The 25,554-nt window shown below is 41.4% G+C and overlaps 1 protein-coding gene across 10 annotated transcripts in view; it reads right to left on the bottom strand.

Annotated features, from left to right (window-relative positions):
• The window catches only part of neo1a (neogenin 1a), a 147,206-nt gene that overhangs the window by 86,259 nt on the left and 35,393 nt on the right, over positions 1-25,554 (bottom strand). For all 10 annotated transcript variants that reach the window (XM_058400701.1, XM_058400702.1, XM_058400700.1 and 7 more), the window contains exon 2: positions 4,142-4,453. In XM_058400701.1, coding sequence (XP_058256684.1) covers positions 4,142-4,453 — 312 coding nt within the window. The remainder of the gene's footprint in view (positions 1-4,141; positions 4,454-25,554) is intronic.

Genomic DNA, 25,554 nt, shown 5'->3' with positions numbered 1-25,554 from the left:
TTGCATTTGTAAAGTACAATCTTCCCCTCAGAAACATTTCATTGCATTTTCATCTAACCCTACTTCCTGTTTATTACTCCGCCCCCATGATTGATGAAGCCAGTAACAAGCTAAGGAAATCCCAGGCTTCCAGACGTTCTCCTCAGGTAGCTCTCTCACACCCTCTGTGAAGCATAATCTAGGTTCATTGGATTTTATCTGTGGTGATGTCACAGCGTTGTTTTTTTCCACAGCTATTCGGTTTGACATGATGCCGCTGTAAAAAGACACATGACCTTTACACTGTTATTGCAGAGACAGAAAGTGAGAAAGAACAGCTCGTAAACTGGGGCACTTGTAATTGCATCTGTGGCCTGTTCCATGCACGAGGCTCACAAACGCGTTTCCTGTGTTTTAATAAACCATCGCTTGAAAAGATTTTTATATGTCATGTGTGCAGTGGACTATAAATAAAAGAGGTACAAAACCCTCAGTTCCCTAGAAACTAGAAACGAAGGGAAAACGACGGCTGTATCCGCTGCGAGCGATTGCGCTGGAGCTCATCCAGGCAGACCTGCAGGATTCACGGCCTACACCAGCCACACAGAGTAGAGGACGCAAATGAAACCATTCGTTTCAGGCGTGTTTTCTTTTTAGCGTTACGCTTGGAGCATGCTCTCATTCCCTACGCTTTGATCTTGGCGCTATCATCTCACTCAGACGCTCGCCGAATACAAACAGCCTCACCTGGCTGAGGATGAGGACGAATCTTTCTCGGAACAGATAAGAAAGAAAATCGTGAGTGTGTAGAAAGACCGCTTCAAGCTATGTATGATATGATACACACACATACTTATAACTTATTATTTATTTTTATACTCAGCACCAATCCTCCACTTTTTCAAGGATATTAACCACAATATTACTTGTTTATGGGCTATTAAAGCTAAAAATAAAAATAAAAAAGGGGAGAGAGAGAGAGAGAGAGAGAGAGAGAGAGAAGCAGGAAAGGAAAGGAAGATGAAAGGGAGAAAACAAGCAAACATAAATAATGAAATGTTAATAAAATAAATAAATTAATTTTTTTTATTATAAAAAATGAATAAATATATATACACACACACATTTACATATACACACACACACACACACATATATATATATATATATATATATATATATATATAAAAATATATTACAAAAATAGGAATGCATTATTACATTTTACTTTATGGGCTATAATAATAATAATAATAATAATAAGGGAAATCTTTTTTAATAATTATAATAATATTAGTAAGAAAACTTTTGAGGCATTGATGTGTTACATGCTGTGTGTGTGTGTGTGTGTGTGTGTGATCAGAGATCATCACTATCAGAGCACTAACAGTAAGAGGGTGACAGCTGGACCCTTTCGGAGCAGGAAGTATTAGAATGCACTCTGCATGTCCACACTGACAGAGCACTTGATGAATAAACAGAATAAACTCTGAATAAACGGAAGTCATGTTGAAGAGCTGTGAAGGAAAGTAAATTAAATCTGTATACAACCCACTTTCCTGTGCAGGAGTCTGTAAGCCTCAGGGTACTTTATCTCCTATAAAACACACACACACACACACACACACACACACACAGAAAGACGTGCACACAGAAACACACACACAAACACACGCACACAAACATACACACACGTACACAGAAACACACAAACCTGCATACACACATGCACATGCAAATAAACACACTTGCACACACTCACAGAAACACACACACAGAAACATGCGTACACACTCATGTACGCGCAAATAAACACACACAGAAACATGCACACATGCTCACGCACAGAATCATACAAACACATGCACACACACAAACGTGCACAAATGCACACAGAGACACACACACACACACAAAGAGAAGTATACATGCACAGGAGACAGACACACAAACACAGAGAAACATGCGTACACACTCATGCATACGCAAATAAACACACACACTCGGACACACACAAACACACACAGTCAAAAAAAAAGGGACTATTTTCCACATCCCTAACGCACCACAGCTCATGAAGTTTTCTGCAGATGTTTATTTCAAACACTTCGAGTGCACTCTGACACACTGCTCACAGAACCCGGGCAGTTAAAGTTCTTTAACTCAAAGCTCTTTTTCAGGTTTTCAGCTGTCCACTGTCAGGTGTCCAGTGTAGCCTCGGCTTCCTGTTCTTAGCTGACAGGAGCAGAGTCCGGTGTGCTCTTCTGCTCAATCTCATCAGCCTCACTGTCCGATGCCGTGTGTATTCTCTGAGCTGCTTTTCTGTTCACCACGGTTATAACGTGGGTTTATTGTGGAGATTTCCTGTTATTGTGGGTTTCCTGTTCTTATCAGTGAAGCACTCTCACTCTGTGTGTGTGTGTTTTTTATTTTTGTGTGTATTTATATTTATATATATATATATATATATATATATATATATATATATATATATATATATATATATATATATGTGTGTGTGTGTATGTGTGTGTGTGAGTGTGTGTGTGTGAGTGTGTGTGTGTGAGTGTGTGTGTGTATAAATATCAGAATCTCAGCTTTTTCTGAAATAATAATGAAACTAATAACCATGTCACGGTAACAAGGGGGGGGGGGGGGTTTCAACAAGATGAGGAGAGCCATCACAAAAATTGCTACACAGAGAGAGAGAGAGAGAGAGAGAGAGAGAGAGAGAGAGGGGAACAGAGAAAGAAAATGGAGTTTCAACAAGATGAGGAGAGCCATCACAAAAATGGCTACAGACACAGAGAAAAAGAGGGAGAAAGACAGGGCAAGAGACAGAGAGAGAGAGTATCTGGAAAAAGAGTGGAAAAGTTATCTATAAATCAGATTTCCTTAAAATTGTGAAGTGTCCCATGATACAGTTCCCAACAAAAGTATCGGAACACATGGCCATATCTATTTAATTTTTTTTCGTCATGACATTTGGGTTTGAGAACAAAAGGTTCAGTAGGACGATAGATCAAAATTTCTGCTTTATTTCATTTTCCAATCTGACACGACACAACCGGGTCACACGTTACAATACTTTATCTCTAGTGAAATAAATGGGTTCAAACAAAAGGCGTTAGGTTCCGAGTTGTTCAACTGATCCAGATGTAAATGTCAGGTAATGAAAGCATTAGTTCTGATCTCTCAGGACAGACTATGGTGATCTTTTGCTCTCAAACCCAAGAGTCCTCAAACTATATCAAAAATTGGGCTTTTACCATTCAGAACTTTAAAAAGCATCTGATTAAGGTTTTGACTGCACTCCCAGTGTGTACTTCCAAGTGCACTTCACAGGATGCATCAGTGAAACCCAAATATTATACAAGACTTTCAACCAAGTTTGGAGAAATGTTTGGTTTATTCACACTCAACCACAAGTAGTGTACCATGGCACAGCGTCCATTTGCCCAGGATTTTGCGGAGCAGAAACAGAGCGAGGTGCTGAAGAAGCTGTGTTGGCCGAGCGGCTGCGTTTTGGTGGAACGCAAATCGAATTTCAGGCCAATTCAAACACCTGATAATCCCTGCTGCCTGGATCTCAGAAACCAAACAAGGTCACTTTCATGCCACGTCAACAACCGTAATAAAGACGGCACTGCGGAGCCGGATAAACCTCCTCTGACAACATTTAGAATGGAGCTACATGAGACGAGACGAGACGCGCCGTCGCGCCTTATTGAACTGTAACCTACATCGAACAATGATGCTATTGATAAGCTGGGGAAGAAAGAAATCCGATAAATCGACTTTACTGCAAATGCTCACTTGATATTCAGAGTGATGAGGCTGAAATAGTGGGGGTGGGGATGAGAGAGCGAGACAGAGAGAGAGAGAGAGAAAGAGAGAGAGAGAGAGAGAGAGAGAGAGAGAGAGAGAGAGAGAGAGGGAGGGAGTTACACGTTACAATATTTAGATTTCTTATAAAATAATGGGGTTCAAAAAAAAGGTGTTACATTCCGAGTTGATAATGAAAGCATTACTTCCGTCAGGTCAGACTATGGTCATCTTTTCCTCTCATGCAGACAGAAAACTGCTCGCCAATATCACCAACGGAATGACGACAACCTCTGAATCTAATCTGTAAAATCTTAGTTCCTTCTGAAATTCTTACCTGCGACGTTGAGCCTGGCGGTGCGGCTGCTGATGGTGCCCAGGTTCTCGATGGTAGCCACGCACTGGTAGATGCCCTCGTCGGGTTTGTTGTGTTTGGAGTGCATGACGGAGCTGATGAGCAGCGAGCCGTCGGGGAGGACCTGCCGCCTGTCGTCCAGGTTGAGCAAGACGCCATCTTTCTTCCAGTGCACCTTGGCAGGGAGCTCGCTGGAGACGGAGCAGTTGAGTAACGCAGGGGATCCCCTCACTGCCAACGTATCTGAGGGTTCCACCGAGAACCAGAAAGGGCTGAAGTGCCTCTTGACGGAGCCTGTGAAAGAGGGAGAGATCGACATTTACATTTCTGGCATTTAGCAGACGCCCTTATTCAGAGCCACTTACATTTATCTCATTTTTCATACAACTGAGCAATGGACGGTTAAGAGCCTTGCTCAGGGGCCCAGCAGGGGCAACCTTTCGATCAGTAGCCTAACATCTTAACCACTAGTCTACCACTTACAACAAATATATGAGACTTCCATGCTTCAAAAGTTCTCAATAAAAAAAATAATAAGAGATAGAGTGAGTGAGAGTCAATTCGTTAGTCCTGAAAGTTATCTTTAGATCACATTTCAATATAACCACTTGTCCTATGTTACACCCTCATCCAAAAGTATTGGAACACCAAAGAGCAAATATACGTGTGTGTGTGTGTGTGTGTGTGTGTGTGTGTGTATATATATATATATATATATATACATTTTTTTTTTTTGGGGGGGGGGTTGTCTGGCAGCAAAACATAGAGAAATTTAAACTTTGTAAATCTACAAAGTGAGAAAAGTCTATTGTGGAAGAGACTCGATATGCAAATCGCGACGCAAGACGAAGAATTCATTCGTAAGTCATTTCATAAAGCCTAAATTGGACATCAATCCTCATTTGAATATTTTAGTAATTTTGTTGAAATGAAAGTTATTTGCAACATTAATGCAAAAGTCAAAGGACAAGCAATTACACCGTCCTCATAAATTATTCAAATCTCAGCCCCGTGAGCCATCAAGAAATTGTTTAAATAAATAACCCAGAATTATCTGCACTAGCAGGACGCGAGTCAAGACTGAAATAATGAGCTTTTTAAGGTCGTTTTTTTATACTAATGTGCCAAATAATAAGCTGAATCCTAAACAGAACGCTACACATCTCAGCCACTCGCTTCGTCTGGAGGAAAAAGCTGTGAAGAGACGCCGAGGCCACGGCTGGCGCGAGACTCGCTCGCTACTGCTGCCATTTCAGCTTGGAAGGGATCCTGAAACTCTACTAACCTTCTGCACCCTCCGATAATGAGGCTTCCCCCGATTCCTCTCCACTCACATCGAGCCTCATTTATCAAGCTGGATGCCAACTAATTTATTCCTAATTCATTCTCGCATGACAATCGAGTTCGTTCGGAAAAAATTGGGTTTTGTTTGTATGCTATGAAAGCTTTTCCGTTTTTCTTTTATTTATACGGATTGCTTTGTCGAGTTGAAACTTCTACGACGATCAATTTACTTCAAAATCAATTCAATTCAAATTTATTTGCATAAACAAAACTCATTAAAACTCATTTGTTTTATATTAATGACCTGAAAGAAAGCAGTCCAAAGAAAATCCATTATTAAAACTAGCTGCTCAATCGGAATAAAAGTGATGGCGCCTATAAAAGGAAAAAAGTTGTTTGTGTGTGTGGCCGACGTGCTGCATTGGCTGAGCTGCACGCACACACACAGACACACACACACACACAGCAGAAGCTTCTTCATGCACCATTTAGTCATCATTTTGTTTTCCGCTCTCACTGATCTTTGCCTTTTATGGTGTTTTGTGGGCGTTATCAAATCAGTAAACAGATGCACACAGACAGACACATACAAAAATACATATGTAGACACACACTAATACACACTAATACGCAGACAAACATACACAAAAACATACACATGCAGATACACACTAACACACAAACACATACAGACACAGACTAACACGCACGCACACACAAACATACATACATAATATATATATGGTGGCTCAAGTGGTTAAGGCTGTGGGTTGTTGCACCACCAAGCTCCACTGTTGGGCAACTGAACAAAGCCCTTAACCCTCTCTGCTCCAGGGGCGCTGTATCATAGCTGCCCCTGTGCTCTGACCCCAACTTCCTCAGCTGGGATATGCAAAGAAAAGAATTCCTTTGTGCTGTAAGGCATGGGTGGCGATAATAAAGGCTTTATGCCCCTTCATATATATACAAACATACACATGTAGACACACACACTAACACACACAGAGATGCATATACACTAACATACACACACTAACACACACACACACACACCTAGCCAGGTTTCTAGTACTGATGGAATATCATGTTGCCTTCAGCTCTGAGTCACCAAAATCACACCTCATGTTAAATAAGGCCAGAAAGAAAGGTCTGGAAACATTTACACACATCTTTACTCCAAAACAACCCCAGGCTTGTAGTACCCACGTATTCTGCACTGCACGGTAGCAAGCATCTGAAGTGTAGTGCCGCGGGGGAGGGTAAAAGAAGGAAGTTAGTGTCATGTGCAAGCCCATTTCTCCTCCCTCACGCTCCCGAACTGCCCCGTAATGGACTGCGTGGGATGTTTCGTGAAGGTGGAGGCAGTAATTGTGGTCTGTGCGCTGAGAAGGAGCTCTCGGCACTTCTCTCTCAGCCGTCTGCTGACGCTTCCACTTCTGATGACTTCTGCGACAGCACTGCAGAGAGCTCTAAAACAGCTGCTTTCGTTGGCCGGCTCACTCTGGTGCTGGAGAAGATAATGGTACTCTGCGGTGAACGTTCACCTAAAATATTGCCGTGAAGGAGGAGCAGATCCAGCACAAACACATCTGGATCGAATTAGGGCTGGAAAAAGACGGATGCCGTTACATGCCGATGTTTATGTGCAAAACATTGACAGCCGGGTGACATGAAATGTTTCTCGGAGCACGTCCATGTAAAACGTAGTCGGAGCGTTAAAGATAAACGGGTCAGAGTGAGGACACGGTGGAAAAAGTGGTGGAAAACGACGTCACGTAGGAGCCACGGGGACAGAAGTGGCAGAATAGCAAGAAGACAGATGGCAAAGCCTGGGCCTGGGCCGTGGAACCGGAGAGGGAAATTCCACCCTTCTGTCCTGCAGGCCATCAGTAGAACTACACGCTTAATCATTAGCATCTTTAGCAGCCCTGGTGCTTGTGGGAAGGCTGGCGGTGTGGCACGCAAAATGCCATACAAGCCACCAGCCAAACTGGAGGACCATCTGCACACTGTAGACGTTACTTCCCTTAACCCCACGGCATAGACGCCGATGTCTCAAAAAGTAACCCTGATGCTAGCAGCTAAGACCCGTGCCGACTTTTAGTCCAAGCTTTAAATTCTCTCAGCTTCACCGCAGATCCGATCATTTACATTCCACCCGCTCGCATCCCTCCGGGTTAAAGCCATTGGCAGAAAGGATGCAGGTGTTTGCACACAATCAAAGCTGGTTGATTCTGCACAAAGTTGTAGTAATAAAAAAAAGCTCCTGAAAGCCTACAGGAATTCCTCCTAAACAAATGCAAACATTTATTCATGCAACAAGATATGAGCAGTAAGCACTTTCTCCCCTCAGAGTCCATAAACGCTTCAGACAACAGGAAAACTTTAATGCAAGCGCCGTCATTACGATTTAATGGGCTGGAAGCCGTAAAGGGAGGAAAAAGTGCAAATAAGCTGTAACTGTTTAGAAGAAGTGTTTGGAACTGAGAAGTGGACAAACAATGATTTGATTAGGAAAAGATTCAGTGTGCTGAACACACCACTGGGCTACTTATAGGGGGATGTGGTAGCTTAGTGGTTGAGGACTCCTTAACCAGAAGGATGTGAGGTTGAATCCAAGGTCCACCAATCTGCCATTGCTGGACCCCTGAGCAAGGCCCTTAAACCTTAATTGCTCAGTTGTATAACAGTAAGGGAGTAATGCTGTAAATGTTACAGAAACACAGCCACGATATAACCAAGATGCTTCCATTTCATCCACTGCGCCCACACTCCCGAAAAATAAACCTGAACGACTTCTTTTAAGTAATTTGGAGAAATTGGCTTCAGCCTGCATGCTTCATCACACACAAATTACTGCAAAGCTAAGAAAATTCCTGTACGCTTACAAAATAAAAAAATCACATCCTTATACACTATAGTGTTGTACAAAGCATTGGAGACTTCGTTCACTCAACTCTCGCAGCTTTGCTTACGTAGCAAAAGGGGGCGGGGCTACCAGGCACTGATGCCGGATGAGAAAATTTTCAAGATGGCCATCGACACGCCGGTGGACAAGACGTCTCTCAAATGTTTTTAAGATTAATCTAAGCACGTTGCGTCGCTGTGTGATTTATTTCACAACATGCTAAAGCTGGTGGCTTTAGTCACTTAACACGAGTTGGACGTCATTTGTTGCTTGAAAAAGTGTTTTGTTTGAGAGTTCTAGAGGCTTCTGAGACTTCTAAAATTTATACACTAGATCACATAGTGCAAGTGTGTATTATGTGATTTGGAATGCATGACTTTATTGACTTTTTAATTTTAGAAAAAGTTAGATGTTTCTATATCAGAGATGTAAGACTTTTGGAAAATCGTCATGTATCTGAGCGCAAGTAGCCCACTGGCTAAGCTTGAGGGAAGAAAAAAAAAAGGTAGCTTTGTTCCATAGACACTACAGCACAGTGAAATTCTTTCTTCGCATATCCCAACTTTGGAGGCTCGGTTCAGAGCAGGGTCAGCCCATGATACAGCTCCCCAGGAGCAGAGAAGCTAAAGGGCCTTGCTCAGGGACCCAACAGTAGCAGCTTGCTAGTGCTATGGCTCGAACCCCAACTTTCCAATCAACAACCCAGCGCCTTAACCACTTAAGCCCCCACTACCACCACAAAGCAGCCGGATGCCATTATTTCTCAGTAAAAGCTGCTAATTTCTGGTGACAGCAGGCAGACACACCATTAGTGATGTAAAGTTGGAACACAGATTAGCAAAGTTGAACTTTATGCAAATGAGACATTAAACAGTTTACTGACTACTGAGGAGAGTGAGGGATGGTGGGATGTTAGGTTTTCTCTCTCCGACAGTGAAACATCTGTTTTTTGCTTCCACATATTTGCTCCAATTCACAATTCCTGCTGCAACGGAAGTGAAGGGCGTGTTTTATCCGAAATGACTAAACAGCACAGACTCTATTTTTGCCGTTTTGTTGTAATATATCCAACTGTTTAACAGTCTCTTGAGAATTTACTGATTTTGCAAACACAGAAATGAAGCAAACTCCATGATACAGTGAAACCTCGGCAACCTTTAACGCATGGTATCTCTTTCAAAACATCCTTCACTGACTAAAAAAAAATAAAATTTGTAAACTCTTCGCTTGGCTTTCCACTGATGCAAACAAGTTTTAAACGGCTCCCGGACGTACACGCAACTTACGCAGCGCTTGGTTCGGTTTGTTCGTATTCTTAAGCGAAAATTCGAAAGGGAGGGCATTGGTATGCCGAGGTTCCACTGTATTCTGAGAAGTTTGCAGTTTTTCCAAAATGACCTCAGCTCATTTTCTGCTGATTCAACTCAAGACGTGTCATGTGACCTCACAACAAAGAGAGAGAGAGAGAGAGAGAGAGAGAGAGAGAGAGAGAGAGAGAGAGAGAGAGAGAAAGTAAGAGAAAGAGAGAAAAGAGAGAAAGAAAAAAGACAGAGAGAAAAGAGATACAGAGAGAGGAGAGACAGAATGTGAGAGAGAAAAGAGAGAAAGAAAAAAGAGAAAGAAAAGAGAGAAAGAAAAAAGAGATAGATAGAAAGAGAGAGAGAGAGAGAGAAGAGAGAGAGAGAGAGAGAGAGAGAGAGAAGAGAGAGAGAGAGAGAGACAGACAGAGAAAGACAGAGAGAGAGAGAAAAAAGAGAGAAAGACAAAGACAGAGAGAGAAGAGAGAGAGAGAGACAGACAGAGAGAAGACAGAGAGAAAGAGAGAGAGAGGGAGACAGAGAAAGACAGAGAGAGAAGAGAGAGAGAAAAAAGAGAGAGAAAGACAGACAGAGAGAGAAGAGAGAGAGAGAGAAAGACAGAGAGAGAGAAGAGAGAGAAAAGAGAGAGAGAAAACAGAGAAAGAGAGAGAGAACGAAGAGAGAGAGAGAGAACGAAGAGAGAGAGAGAGAGAGAGAGAGAGAGAGAGAGAGGGCGAGAGAAAGACAAAAAAGAGAGAGAAAGACAAAGACAGAGAGAGAAGAGAGAGAGAGAGAAAAAAGAGAGAGAGAAAGACAGAGAGAGAGAGAGAAGAGAGAAAGAAAAGAGAGAGAGAGAGAGAGAGAGAGAGAGACAGAGAAAGAAAATGAGTTTGTCTGCTTGATGATACGAGCTTCACCTTCCTTTCCAGTGACATGCAATCCATTTTATTCCACGGCTGAGATCTTTTTGGAAGCACGGCTCAAAGCAGCGCTCGTAGGCATCCGCGGCTACGCAGACGAGCAGGAAAAAAAATATATACGTGTTTCCGTCGTGTCTCGTTCAGCGATTTCCTAAAGCGTTAACTCTTTCTCCTGGGGCAGGTTTTATATAAACTTTTTCATATGAATAAGGTGTTCACTCGCTCTGGAGGACACCGGTGCTGCTGACAGGAACGAGCCTTCATGCGCTGATGAAGTCACACGAGGATAACGTGCCCTTGAGATGTGTGGATCTAATTTATGAAGCTAGAAGGGGATGCCAGCTTTATTCTCAGACGCCGGCGCTGACGGAAGACGCTGTGGGTAATCCGTAGAGCGACACTGATGCTTTTAATAACACCTCGTATTATTATTATGTTTTTAATGAGAAAAAGCTAAAATGGCAAGAATGCTACATGTGGGTACTTCCTCAGCCTGACACCTTGTTCCCTGATGCTCTTCAGCAGGAAGCCACAGATTTCAGTGACGTTTAGCTGCTCGGAATCAAAAGAGCAAAGAGCAACCTGTGATCAGGACCTTGAGACAACATTCCTTATGAATTTAAAGCAAAAAAGAAAAAGAAATAAATAAAATGTAAAATAGGTAAATAAATAAAATGTAAAATAAGTAAATAAATAAAATTAAAAATAAAATAATAAATAAATAAATAAATAATTAAAAAAACAAATTATTTATCTCCAAAATTATATCCATTCTATTAGAACTACACACTTGTATCATGGAAATTTCAAATCAATTCTATTTGCACTGCTTTTTAACAACAGACAATGTTGCAAAGCAGGAATAAAAAAAATGATTTTCTCTCACAAAAACAATATTAAGGTTCTCTGGTTACAGGTAAAAGGTTACAGTTAAACTGAATTGTTCCATTTACACTTGTTATATAAAAAAAATTGTATTGTGATGTAATTTATCCCGGTTTATACAACAGGCTGCTGAATCCTCGATTCTGATTGGTCGGAAGGTGTTCAGCTACAGTCATTCATTCATCAAAACACTGAGCAAGGTTACTGATCACTGATTGTACAATAAACCAAACCGAGACAACATTTATTTAGCATTTTTTTCTTGAAGGCGTCATGCTGAAGGCTTTGCACTTCAATTTGTTTCTTTAACTTCAATAGAAGGAAAGAAATCGAAGTGAAAGAGCGACTGTTTACAGCTGCTATAATGAACGCGATAACAGGAAGCTTTACGGATGTTAAACCAAATCAAACAAACAAATATATAAATGGATAATTTTTAATTAATAAAAAACCTGATAAATGCTGCGATCTGACGAATGAAACACTTCATCTATACACAATACAACTGTCATTATTTCTCTAATAGCAAATCCAGAACCTACTAGATCATATAGTCCTGCAGTAATCTCCCGACTAAGTATTTCAGAAGATCGTGTGATTAATCAAAAACAAAAATGAATAAAAAAAGCAAAAACCTAGTATGTACTTTGAAATAAAACATAGTGAACTAAGTGTGTTATAAAGGAACATACCACTTCTATGATGCTTCACAGCCACTGCATTAGAAATTCAACACTCATCCTTGTGCCATTATATATTAACTCCATTTCTTTTTTTCCAGGAGAGAAAATGCCCTCTGGCTTTATTGAGCAGCTGAAGCATCCCAGCTGTTTGACCTTCAGTTTAATAAAATACGCTGGAAACAATAAGCACGAGAAGGAGGAAAGGGGAAAAAAACCCCTCAGACAACGAAAAATGCAGGTGTAATGAGGCTGTCGTGAGGAAAGTCTTTATTGATAAGATAGGGATAAATACTTTTCTTCTCCGCCACTCTCTCTCTATCTCTCTCTGGTCTTTGTCACTCCACCCCCCGAGCATCAGGACCTCGTTAGGCAGACTGGAAACGCATCTCTCTTTCATGTCTGCCCTCCTCCAGCATGTCTGCTTCATTCCATGCTTGCCTTCATCTTCCAGCATCATTCCCCTCCCTCCATCTGTCACCACCAGGCACAATGAGAACTACACCCCATGCCTTCTCACGAAATGGGAGCCTGTCGGCATCTTTGACGGAATAAACCTCAAAGACGAATCTGTTTTCTGACTTTCCTGTGATGATGTCACACGGTAAATGCATCTATTGATGGCGATTTTTGAAGCTTCAGACTGGGAAATTACAATAAGAAACAAAGATGACGGAAAATAAAACTGAGCAGAGTCAATATCACCATCTGAAAGTTGATTATTTTCCAATAGTAACACTGCCCAGTGTTTGTTTTATTTTTTATTAAAGAGTGTTACTCTTTTCACAGTTACATTACATGTGAAAACACAGCCAAAAAAATTATCACTTAAATGATAAACACAAAAAAAAAAAAAAAAAAGAAAAAAACCCACGGAGGTTCACTCAAGTGTTTCGTGTTTCTTTTCTCTTGAAGTCAATCAGACAAAAAAAATGCAGCTGGTCCTGTTTGAGAAACCACAAAGTCATTCATCCTGAAGAACTTCCAACCTCAGAAATCTTAAAGACAGGGCTTCACCTCTGACTGCTGAAACCTGCACTGACACTGGAGACTCCTTCCACAAAACCATATATAATAATCTCCCTATAGAAAACCTAGCAAAAATAGATAAACAGACAGACAGGCAGACAGACAGCCACAAAATTAGATAGACAGATATATAGATAACAGACAGGTAGAGACAGACAGATAGGTAGACAGACAGATAGACAGATAGATAGATAGATAGATAGATAGATAGATAGATAGATAGATAGATAGATAGATAGATAGATAGATAGATAGATAGAAACAGGCAGACAGATAGATAGATAAACAGACAGACAGACAAAAATACAGATAGACAACACAGTCAGAGACAGACAGATAGATAGACCGACAGATAGATAGATAGATAGATAGATAGATAGATAGATAGATAGATAGATAGATAGATAGATAGACAAAAATAGACAGAGAGACAGACAGATAGAGAGACAGACAGATAGAGAGACAGACAGACAGACAGACAGACAGATAGATAGATAGATAGATAGATAGATAGATAGATAGATAGATAGATAGATAGACAAAAATAGACAGAGAGACAGACAGATAGAGAGACAGACAGATAGAGAGACAGACAGACAGACAGACAGACAGATAGATAGATAGATAGATAGATAGATAGATAGATAGATAGATAGATAGACAGAGAAACAGACAAATAGGCTGACAGACCGACAGGCAGATCGCTTTATTAACCCCAAATGGAAATGTAAAATGTGTGTGAAATGTAAAGTGAATATACTGTACAGTCCCTGCATAAGGTCTAACTACAGAAACCATCACGTTACATTACATCAGAAAAAGCTAATTTATAGATATCTGTAATTCATCCTGTCACTACAGTCAGGGCTGCTGTTACAGAAAATAAATCAGGATCAGACCAATTAAAATCTGCAGTACAAACAACAAGCAATCTCACGTGTGTTTCGCAGTGACCTCCGTGTTATACATGTGACTACTGCCCTGAGCGTACCTTCACACCATGAAATAAAACATGAGACTTAATGAATGCTCGGGAAACTGACTGAGTTAATTAAGCCCAGGGAAATCCTGACAAGACCTTGGAAGCCTTTCAGAGTCAGATATTTAAATGTTGACCCCTCTCTCAAGTGTGAGAGCGCTGAAGTGTGGACATAATGCAGAGGCGGAACCAATAACCATTTTTAAAGGTCACTGTCACCACTGAAGAAAGGAAAGGGGCAGGGAATGGAAGATGCCTTTTGTCATTTGAGCATTTCGCTTCCCTTTCTTTTGTGCTCCATAGCTCCGCCTTGCCCTGTATGGCTTCCTTAAGCAGTCGCCAGAGTCGATGAAGGCCGGGGACAGCTAGGCACGGCTTGCCTCCCCGGTGATCTGGATACACAGATAGCTCCTTTGCCCTCACAGCGAGGGTCCAAGGTGCAAAGTCTGTACAAAATGATTGGTAGGCTGTCGTGCCAGGTTTATTGGCTTGGCACATATACAGTTGGCAAATAAAAGAGGAAAGGATCCAAGTTTTTCAGCTCCAAGCACCTCAAGCTACCCTGTGTTCCTTTGGCAGGGTTTTGCGAGCTGCTTCCAGGGCTAACCCAAGTACACCACCTTCAAGCCAACTCTGGCGTCCTGCAACTGTACTCAGCTGAATTATCAAACGTTAAGTGGAACTGGCATTGATTGCAATTATCAAAGTAAATATATGCCAAATGCATTAAAGCCAATAACTGACAAAGATGCACAAAAAACAAACAAACAAACAAACAAACAAAACAACAGATACCATTTTCAACACTATCCTTTCAATTTCCTGTTAAACATAACATCTGCTGAGAGTTAGCGCTCAGGCGGTTTGGCATCCACGATGAATAAATTCAAAATGTGCCACGGATTCATTTACACAGGCCAGGGAGCTACTTTGGTTAGTCAATTTTCTTGGCGCTATCAAACATGAGAAACAGGGACATGCCTCAGGTGAAGTAAGAAATAAAAAGAGCTACTTCTCTTTTACTGTAAGACAATAACAGAATTCCACACCTGCCCATTAGGAAAATGAGGCTTTCCAAAAAAATGCTGCGTGGACAGAATTGATTATTGTGGTTACTCTCACTGTATTAAATATATTGCACTACCTCTACCTGTCATCTGCTGCTATAGTCATATTTATGTTTATTTCTATTTGCACTACCTCAACCGCTGCACAATACTTTTTTTTTTTTACATCATTTCACTTTATCTTATTTTATTTCACTCACATTCCATTACACATGTTCTTTTCGGCGCTAAGTGTCCTGTGTTCTTTTGTGTTGTCTTTCTTGTATTTATTGTCTTTTGCACTGTCTTGTCTATGCTCTGTTTGCACCTAGCTGCACACTGTGCACTTTACGTGGCTAAGACAAACTTCTGTCCGAGCTCCGTGGTGTTGTTTTGTGCTGAACTTTGTTGTTGTATTTTTATGTAGCACCAGGTCCTGGAGAATCGTTGTTTCATTTCACTATGTACTGCGTCAGCTATATGTGGTTGAAATGACAATAAAGCTTCTTGAATCTTGAATATTCTGTGTCTCATCTATCCAACCGGGAAAAAGACATCATCGTCATCTTCCATGTCAATTAGAACTGTGGTTCAGATGTGAATCCCAAAAGAACACTAGGGATAACTTGGTAAGAACTGGGGTAGATGAGAGAAAAAGACTGGTAGCAAAAGCAGTAAATGAAAATATGAAGCAGGGTCTCTGATGTCAGAGAGCCAACCTGCCGGCTCTAGCAGATAGCAAATCCCAGGAGCACTCTGGTAATTTCCCCACCGCTTCACTCGCTGCTGCCCCTCTCACCTCCTCTGGACACAGTAATTAACCACACTGATTGGAACTCCATCTCCTTCAGTCATCAAAGCAAGACAGGCTAGCTCAGGGACTTGTCTACACAGCCACCCAGGAAAGCAGAGCAGACAAAAAAAAGAAGCAATATCCTATCCAGGACTCCACCTTTTCTTCCTGTTCCCATTGGATGCCATATGGAGGGAGGCAGATTGAAACAACGAATGCAATTTGCCTTTTGCTACAAATAAGTCACGTTTGGCAAGGGTTGTTAAACAAAAAATAAATAAATAAACAAATAAACGACAAACTTGGGAATAAAGAAACTGGCTGATTACCAAATACCTAGCATCACAGGCACCCATTTCTTTTTTTGCCAGTGGGTGCTCAGCACACCAACCCAGTCCACAATTACCTTGTTTTTTGTAGCTTTGTATGCTATCCAGGGGAATGTTTTTTTCCGTTTTTCTCGCTATGTTCAAGAGTTCTGTCTACCAGCTTCATTGCTTCTGTGGCTAGCGTTACTTGACGTTGAGGACGACATCAAAAATTCAAAAAATGGCAGCTAATTGAAGAGAGGCTTGAGTCAACTGACGTTTTCGTTTTAATCACGAACCTGTCCATTTAAGAGAAACGCAAAGACTAAACGACATTACTACAACGATTTCATAAATCACACCCAATCCACCAATCAGGAAGGCTCCCAAATTTCAAAATTGGTTTTGAAATTAATTAATGGTGCATTTTTACGTGGGTGCTCAAGCCCCGGAGCACCCACAGGATCGGTGACTATGCCTGGCATGGTTTGCGAAGAAGAAAAATTTTTTAAAAAAAAAAACACAACCTCGTTTTTTAAACCCTTGGGATACGTGTTAAGTAGCGGCCTACACCAGTCAGGCAGATGAACAACTGCAGACCATTAATTCCCATCAAGGTGGCAGGGCATGATAGAAAAACTCTATTAATAAATAAAGAGATTGCTCAAGGCCATGAGAGTCAGACACAGGATTCTTGGGGGGGGGTGAAGGCTTTGATGGTGAACAGTGACCCTGGTTTCACTTCCTCACCATGGCCACTCTTGGATATGGTCCTAGCAGATGCTCTGGATTTAAGCCCCATCACTGCTTCACCACAGGGGGTTGCCTCATATCTCAGGATTGCACTGCGGGATCCCATTCTTAGTCCTTTGTGGATCAGTGGACATATGTGGGTTCAGTATATGCTCAGAATTGCTGACTGGTGCCTCAATAATGGACGAACGAGAATAATTAAAATCATCTCCATCTGAGAATAAAATGTTTACCCAGCTAACGGTCTTTCATTCTTTTTCAAAAAAATGTAGAAAAGTACCTTCAGGAAGCCAACCCTGTACAGCTGATGAATGATTTAACTACACATATTAGGTACCTACCCATGAGACGTCCTTCACGTTTAGTGCCCGGGGGCAGACTAGGAAATAATGCAAGGACAGGTGCAACATTTATCTTACTCCTCCAGGAGTGAGGAAAATAAAGTGCATGTAATTATATATACACTATAAATTTTTTTTTTTAATGAAACACACTATAGGATTTTCCTTGCTATCTCACTCACATGCACAAACCAAAATCAATGAACTCCAGCAGAGCTCCGCAAAGTCGGCCACCAAGCAATTTGTCAGAATTGGATTTCAAAAGACAGTTTTCCAGCGATATCACTTTCTGAGCTTCTTCGCTTTTATTCCCTATGTATTCCCGAAGAAACGGTGTGAAATAAACATTCAGGCACTAAGCAAATTACTATATAAAGTATTTTCCAGAAGTTCATTTCATTTCCACCGGTGTCTTTTTTTTTTTTTATCAACACAATACCTGCACTGCTCTGATAGCAGGTGCACAAGTGTTCTGCAGAGAGGAAATGGGGTTAAAAGGGGAAATCTACCCCAGTTTAATACAATACAGCAACGTCGACTGGAAAAAGGTTGCAGTAGATTTCACCGACCCTCACGACGCTATGATCCCTAAAAGTTTTATTCAGTGTTCCATGCTTCATGTGCTTCGTGGCAGTATATCCACCTTCACACACCCCCGCTGACATAGCCGTAAACCCGGCAGCGAGTTGCAGCGCAGGTTAATTTCATATTTGGCACCATCCACTTCTTCATTAGCAGAGCGCCTTGAATAACAGATCCTGCTCAAGCAATTTTAATTAGCGCATTATTCTAAAACTAACAGCTCCTCTCTCTGGAGCACACTACCTGATCTAATCTACTATTCAGAAAGTCAATTCCAGAACTAAAGCTGAAAAACGTGCAAGGAGAAACACTATCCTATCTACAAAATCGCCGGCTGTTCCATCCAACCGAAGCAAGAAAGCAGAAAGTCAATCCCGTGTTGAAGGAGAAAAATGGACGTGCCGTGGACACTTGGGTCTATAATAAGCTTCGAAGCCTGTGCTGAAGAAGGTGTGGTGCTTTGAAGAAAACACACTACTAGTTCCTGCACGTTCTGTAAGATTTAGACGTTTAACATCATGACAGAGGGGTGATCAAACGTTCCCTATAGCATGCTACGGAATTCCAATCTGAAGTACAGTTCTTTATGCGAGGTAGAAAGTGTTCGTGGTTAAAGGCTGCTATTTAATAGTCCTGGAAAGATGGTGGATAAAGTATAGCATGCTGAGGATCACACGAGGAGGAACCGCATCCTCCAAAGAAGTACACCTTCAAAATCTAAGCTACAGGTCGTGACATCTGCAGAGTGCGCATTATGAAAACACTGGTCTGATGAGCTGGGAACTTCAGGATGATGGAAGCATATGAGGAAAAACCCTTGTCCTTAAACAAATACAGTGGAACCTCGGCACACGAATTTAATGTGTTCTGGAGGAAAGTCCATTGTATTGTGAAAATTTGTATTGTTAAACAAACTTTCCCATAAGAAAGAATGTAAATGCTGATGATCCGTTCTAGCCAACCAAAAATATCACCAATATTACCAATATGAAGCGTGTGTAAACTGTATGGCTGCTTACAAAGAACTGACCCAAGCCAAGCATTCCATGTCAAGGCTCCTCACAGGAAGTCATTCCACTAAGCTTGGGCTAAAAATAGAACAGACCGCCCACGCCACCAATCTGTCAACAAAAAAACGCCCGAAAAATTACCTAGCTTTTGAGCGCATGCTGAAGACAATTTTGGTATCGTGGGCTGACTCGTTTGAAACAGTTTTCACTGACTAAAAAAAAATTCGTAAACTCGCTTTGCTTGGCTTTCCAATGACGCACACAAGTTCTGAATGGCTCCCGGATGTATGCGCAACTTAGCCAGCGTTCGGTTCGGTTCAGTTTGTTTGTATGCCAATGCAAACTTCTTACATAATTTCAATTCTTAAGGTGAAGATTCGTAAGCCGAGGTTCCACTGTAGAGGTTTTCGGGTGTTTGCAGAAGAGATGCAACATTCTAAGCACTTATGGCACAACACTTTTTAATTCATGAATTTGATTCCTCAGATGGTGAACTTCAAAACTCAATATATTGTGATATTAATAATACACAGATGTTTATTTAAGATTTATGGAAGGAGTCTCCAATGTCAGGGATTTGTGACAGACAATAAGTTATGATAAAGCAAAAAAAGTTTTCTGCCACAGGGAGGCCATGAAATGCAAGCGTAAATGGATAAAAAGTACCAAGTGGATACCAACTCAGGACAGTGCTGTGGCACAAAAGAAGGCTAGTTATGGCTACAGAGAAAATCAGGCCAACTCATGCCACCCAATCATTGATTAGTTTTCAATAACAGCATGCCTCATCAAGTATTCTTCAAAAACTACAAAATACTGAAGTAATGATAAATTCTTAATAAAACCCATCTTGAATAACAGATTGAAGAATCTCTTATAAACCTTTACATCTACATTTTTCTATTTCCTGTATATTCTTGCTTAGCCTATATGATGCTGCCTCACGGGGAACATTAAGGTTGTTGACAGACGTTTTTAACTTTGGCTCATAAACTTTGGAAAGTGCAGATCAGAGGTAAGCAGCTAAATCCAGAAAGCGTTCCTAAACTAATCATTTCCAAAAGCTTTCAGGCAGCTTCCTTTCTTCCTGTAAGGGTTAAATGACCAAACATCGAGCCGAGATAAGGCAAGCCGATTCCAAGAGCCGTCATTAGTGCAAGTTATTTGCACTGACGCTATCTCCACGGATCCGATGGCTAAAAGCCGAGCCTGCCGTTCCACTGTGGTGCCCTGGAATGCCGTTCTCTCCTTTCTTCTGTTTTTGTTGCCTTTGTTGTGCCAGATTCTTGCTTAGGGGAGGGGGATGTTGCTCAGTGCCTGGGCTTCATACACCTTCCCATGGGGGGGGAGAGGAGATTAGGAAAGGAATCTAGTGCATTAACAGGACTGGTGGTTTAGGGACAAGGGGGAGACCCCACGCAGACTGGCTCTATTTCCTGAACAAGTAAACCACACCAAAACCTGAGCATGTGACCTGTTTCTTATTATCCTCTCACCACCTGATCTTTTTATAATTGAAGCTAGATTCGCATTACTGCAGGTGCTTATCACTCCGCTGGTCTCTCTAGCCTTCTTTCAGATGGAGATGCTAATATACTGTATGTAAAATTGTGGTCAGGGTTCTTTGTTGTAAATTTAAGAAAGGGACCACATGGAGATGTTAACCAAACAAGCTCATGAAAGGTCAGACCCGAGATGGTCTGTGTGTGGGTGGAGTAGCTTTCAAAGAGCTAACAGTGTTTTCTTTGTTGACATGGAGAATTACCCCACAGTGGTGGTTATCAGTCTTTCACAGATAAGAAGCCAATAACACAAACAACAAACCCATGCAGACGCAAACACGGCCTGCTTGTGCGCACGTGTTGGCGGGGGATTTATACAAAGGAATGAAAGATCTGGACCATGGATTCTATTTATCTTGCCTTTCTATCTATGCCCTGGCATTCCAGCACCTCTCTCATAAACACAGAGAGGGGTGCGCCAAAGCACTTGACACACATGTGCACCCCGGCTGATTTCCATCAAACCTGACGAAACACACCTCGGCTTATCTTCAGCCCTCCGAACACATAACCCACAGCTCTGGAGAACATGTCCTTGCCCATATCTGGGTCAACTACAATACTCAATACTTTCCCATAGATTGTTCTTACAGGCCAAGAACTAAAAACTTCATCCCTCTGGTCGTCTCGGCCGACCATGGAAGTATAAGCGGTGGAACTGAAGAAGTAAAATCAATATGGAAACTGCCTACATCCTATATTCTAAGTGCTGAATAATTAATCATGCACAAAGGGTTATCTTCTGTTCTTTCCATTTCTTTGAGAAACTTTTAATCAAAAGTGCTAAGAGAAAGACCTTAAAAGAACTGGTCCCTATATGCTGCTCTTAAACACACCGGTCAAGCAGGCAGGAAAGAGTCAAGCCGATTTTTCATTTCAAATTTTATGTCACATAAATAATAGTCAAAAAGTGTTCCACTACATAGCGTACTGTTTGGATCATTAAAACAGAATTAATAAGAATAAACTAGAATAAAAAACAAAAATATTCCTAAAATAAAAAACATTATAAATGAGAACGGAATTTCAAAATAATAAGAAAAAAAAACAGAACTCTAAAGGGAAGGAAGTACATGGAAAAATATAAAACTGTGTATATGAAGTGTATAAATTATGTGGACTATGATGTACAATAAAAGGTAGTGTGTGTCGAGTAGGTGAGTCTACAAAAATACCAGGTTCTAGATATTATTCTGGGCCGGAATGGCCTGTAAATTGAAGCTTCTCCTTATTCTTTTACTTTGAATTTACTGGTAAATGCAGACAGAACCAATATCATGGGAAGGTTCACGTGAGTAAGAATACAGTAACATTTCTGGCATTTGGCAGATGCCCTTATCCAGAGCGACTTACAATTTATCTCATTTTATGTAACTGAGGGTTAAGGGCCTTATTCAGGGGCCCAGCAGTGGCAGCTTGGTGGATCTGGGATTTGAACTGATAATCACCAGACCAAACGCCTTAAACACTAAGCTATCACATTCCCAATGAATGAGTCCTGAGTTTCCGGGACATTATGTGAAGAAAAAACACTAACGAAAAATCTAGTAACTTTTGCACAAGATGATGGCAAGATGGCACAACAAACTCAAGTGAAAAGAAGTAATAATTTGGAAAGACTGAAAAATAGTAGAGTGTTTTTTTTTTTTTTTTTTTTTTAGATTTATGCCTCATTTGTTCAGGAAATGGTAGCTGGGGACTCTGGGAAGAAAGCAATCTGCCCTCTTCCATATACATAAAGTCAGAGATCCTAAACATTGAGAGATCCCCCCCATTGTGGACGTTTGAATCAAAAATGAACTTCTATGTCAAATGAACATCCGAGTTAGACTGGAATACGTCAAACGCAAGGTTAGCCTAGAGAAAAGTAAAGCGATGAAAGCTAAATTCCTCCGATTTTTGTGACAACCTTTCCTGGCAAGTGTAAACATGCTGAATCGGTCACAATATCAACTTCCAATCATAGTCTGCAGCTGTGACTGATGCAGAGCTTGAACGCTGCTGGAAAAGGTACGCCGATTATCTATAGTGTGAAAAGGCTCAAAAGACGAGCACTGCCCCATCAGTGAACATGAACCTGCAGCCTCACTCAATAAACCCATTTGCCACAGAGATCTAAAGGCTTCCTTTATCAAAGTGAGTAAGGCTGCTTCATCTCACCTTGAAGAACATCAACAACTAATGGAATCAGGGATATCACCGCTGCAAAAAGCTTTTTTTTGATCATTGCTGAAAACGGATGAAGGGGTGCAATAGATGGTCAGCGCAACATAAGAACCTTAGCTATTACAAAACACGACCCGCTTTTCTGTAGGAGAAATAGATGACCACATGTGCTTCGTTGTGTTTGGAAGCATTTGTCTAGTTTACCATCAGATGATGATTTGGCCTTGCATAGAGCCATTCCCTGAAGAGCGACCCGGGTTTGGCCGTCTGCGGCGAGCTCCACACAGAAGGCTACTCTGGCCATGAACCTTTAATCCCCTCTACAAGCCTATTTTTATGCTGCCTGTATCTGCTTTCATGAAGCTCCACTCGTCTGGCCAATGCATAAATACACAAGTAGCAGCCTTCCCCGATTTGTAACGGGAGGAGCCATTTAACACCGCTGCTTCTAAAAAGCTTTTAACACAAAGAGAACACAACTCCTTTATTACAGACGCATTTGTCCTACACAGATTGGTCTTTATAATTCAACACACCCAAGCACGGGGGACATTTTTATTTGGGTGAAAAAAGGATTTCGGGTTATGGTGGCACCATGCTTTAATTCAAGAAAAACAAAATAAAGAGGAGACAAATAACATGTTTGCTGCAGCGTATAGTCAAAGAAAACACAGGCGGCTAACGGGACCGCCCACTTTCATTTCACATGCCAGGAACCTGGGGGGGGGGGTTGCAGCAACAACAACAAAAAAACATTATTAACAACAAGAAACAATTTTTATATTTAATGACCAAGGCCGCTCTTCACGGCTGGAGTGCCGTTCCCTAAGCACCGACACACTCTCCATCACAGTGAAAGAGCATGTTTAATTATTCATACAGTTCTGCCAGCTGCAGGTTAGGCACGGCTGCGGAAGTCTGCGGTTGTCCTTCGCTTGTTTACATGCGCAGGTCTTGTGATGGAGCGAGGCACCATGCCTACTTAACGTAATTCTACATAAACATGAAGACACTAAGGCATTAATCCTGTGATCCGTCATGTCAACAAGGGCTGGGGCAAAGTGTCCTAATAACCACGGTACGGTGCATTCTAACTTCTTGTTTAAATTTGAGTTCCGAATAAAGCCACAGTGGTCAGTACTGTATATAAAGAGTATTGCAGGTCCAGAGATTTGTTGCTAAATCTCCTATAACTGGTGTCAGGACTGGTGGGTTAATGTTAAGAACATAATCTGAGATCGGTGGATAATCAGTCTTGATGAACAACCACTAGCACTAGATTGATGAATCCTCAGAAACACAGTGGCCTTGGGTAATAAAAATTCAAAATTAATTAAAAGAAAAAAAAAAAAGAAAAACTCCACTGTGAAACCTTACTATATAGAAATATCAGTGATATTTTGGTGCTAATGTGATGTTTGGTGCTGTATTTTTGTTATTCCTGCAAGACATTATTAGTTGTTTGCCATGCTGTTTTTCCCCACCAACATACCCCAACTTATGAACTTTGGGTCAGAGCGCAGGGTCAGCCATGATACAGCACCCCTGGAGCAGAGAGGGTTAAGGGACTTGTTCAAGAGCCCAACAGTGGTACCTTAAAAGTGCTGCGGCATGAACCACCAACTTACTAACCCAGAGCCTTAACCTAATGAGAAATCCAATTCAGGACTAGTTGAGGCAAGACTTAGAGATCCAGAATGCAATGCAGCTAAAGAAAGCAGCTGCACTGAGTTAAAGTGAAGACTCGGCTCAGCTGGATAGTGATTTACGAGATGACGAGTGCAATTGCATTCACAGCGGCACTGGCGTTTAAGCTTTGGAAGCTGATCGGTGAGAAGGTGAGAGAGCTGGACTGACTAAAGAACTGCTCCATCGTTCTCACTAGGTAGAAATGAAGCAAGAGCTAAATCCTTACTGGCATCATTATCAGCAGGAAGTCAAATGGCATCGTGGGTAAAGTCAGGAACAGAAACCCAAGCAAAAATAGACCAATGTGTCAATGATAAAGAGAACTCGGGATTTCCACAGAAAATGAATATCAGAGTGCTGTCAAGATCACATGCTAATTAGAAAACTTAAAATGCAAGTCGATTTAGCAGGGATTTTTTTTCCAAGTATTTTAGAGACAGTTCAGGGATGAATGTAGTATAACACAAAACCACATGAGTTTAAACCCAGCTGTGATATCAGGAGAAAGTCCTGCCTGAAAGAAGGCTAGCTCACAAAGACCTCTGGTAAAGCAAGCAAACAAAAGGCTACAACCCCGATGCTGAATACACATCAGATTTCAGAGGTGTGGGGGGTCATTTTTAAGGTCTGACAGAAAGATGCAAATATTGCAGTCCATGTACAACACATGCTCACTACGTTACAGGAACGGTTCCAACATTTGACTGCATTATCACAGAGATTCATCGTCTGGGGAAGTTTGATAACTCGCGCTTCCTTTTTTCCATGCATCACAAACCTGACTGGAGACCATCTGATGACCGCAGTCCTTTCTGGTTTGAACAAGTACAGTAATAAAGGCAGAAGTGCCAACTGGTTCGAATCCTTTGATCTGCAGACAAAAGCTATAATCCACCTTAATCATATTAACAAAAGTCAGACATGGCCACCCATCCCAATGCAAATACAAAAAACTTCCCATTATCCAGCGTGACAGAATACGACAGGTCTGCCTTCTGGAGGACAGCGGCTTTTGTTTCTGGAAATCTCTGGAGAGCATGGCGAGACCGGTCAGTAGGCAGGTGGCAACTCATCAGGTAGTAGCCACCAGCATTGCAGGACCAGGAAGCCAATATGGCACTTCCTGTACATGCCACACCAGCAATATGGCAGATCAGGAACA

This window comes from Hemibagrus wyckioides, linkage group LG10, assembly GCF_019097595.1.
Source record: "Hemibagrus wyckioides isolate EC202008001 linkage group LG10, SWU_Hwy_1.0, whole genome shotgun sequence".
In the NCBI taxonomy this organism is placed as follows: Eukaryota; Metazoa; Chordata; class Actinopteri; order Siluriformes; family Bagridae; genus Hemibagrus; species Hemibagrus wyckioides.
Note: the sequence above shows the minus strand (reverse complement) of the source record. Positions and strands in the feature narration are given on the sequence as shown.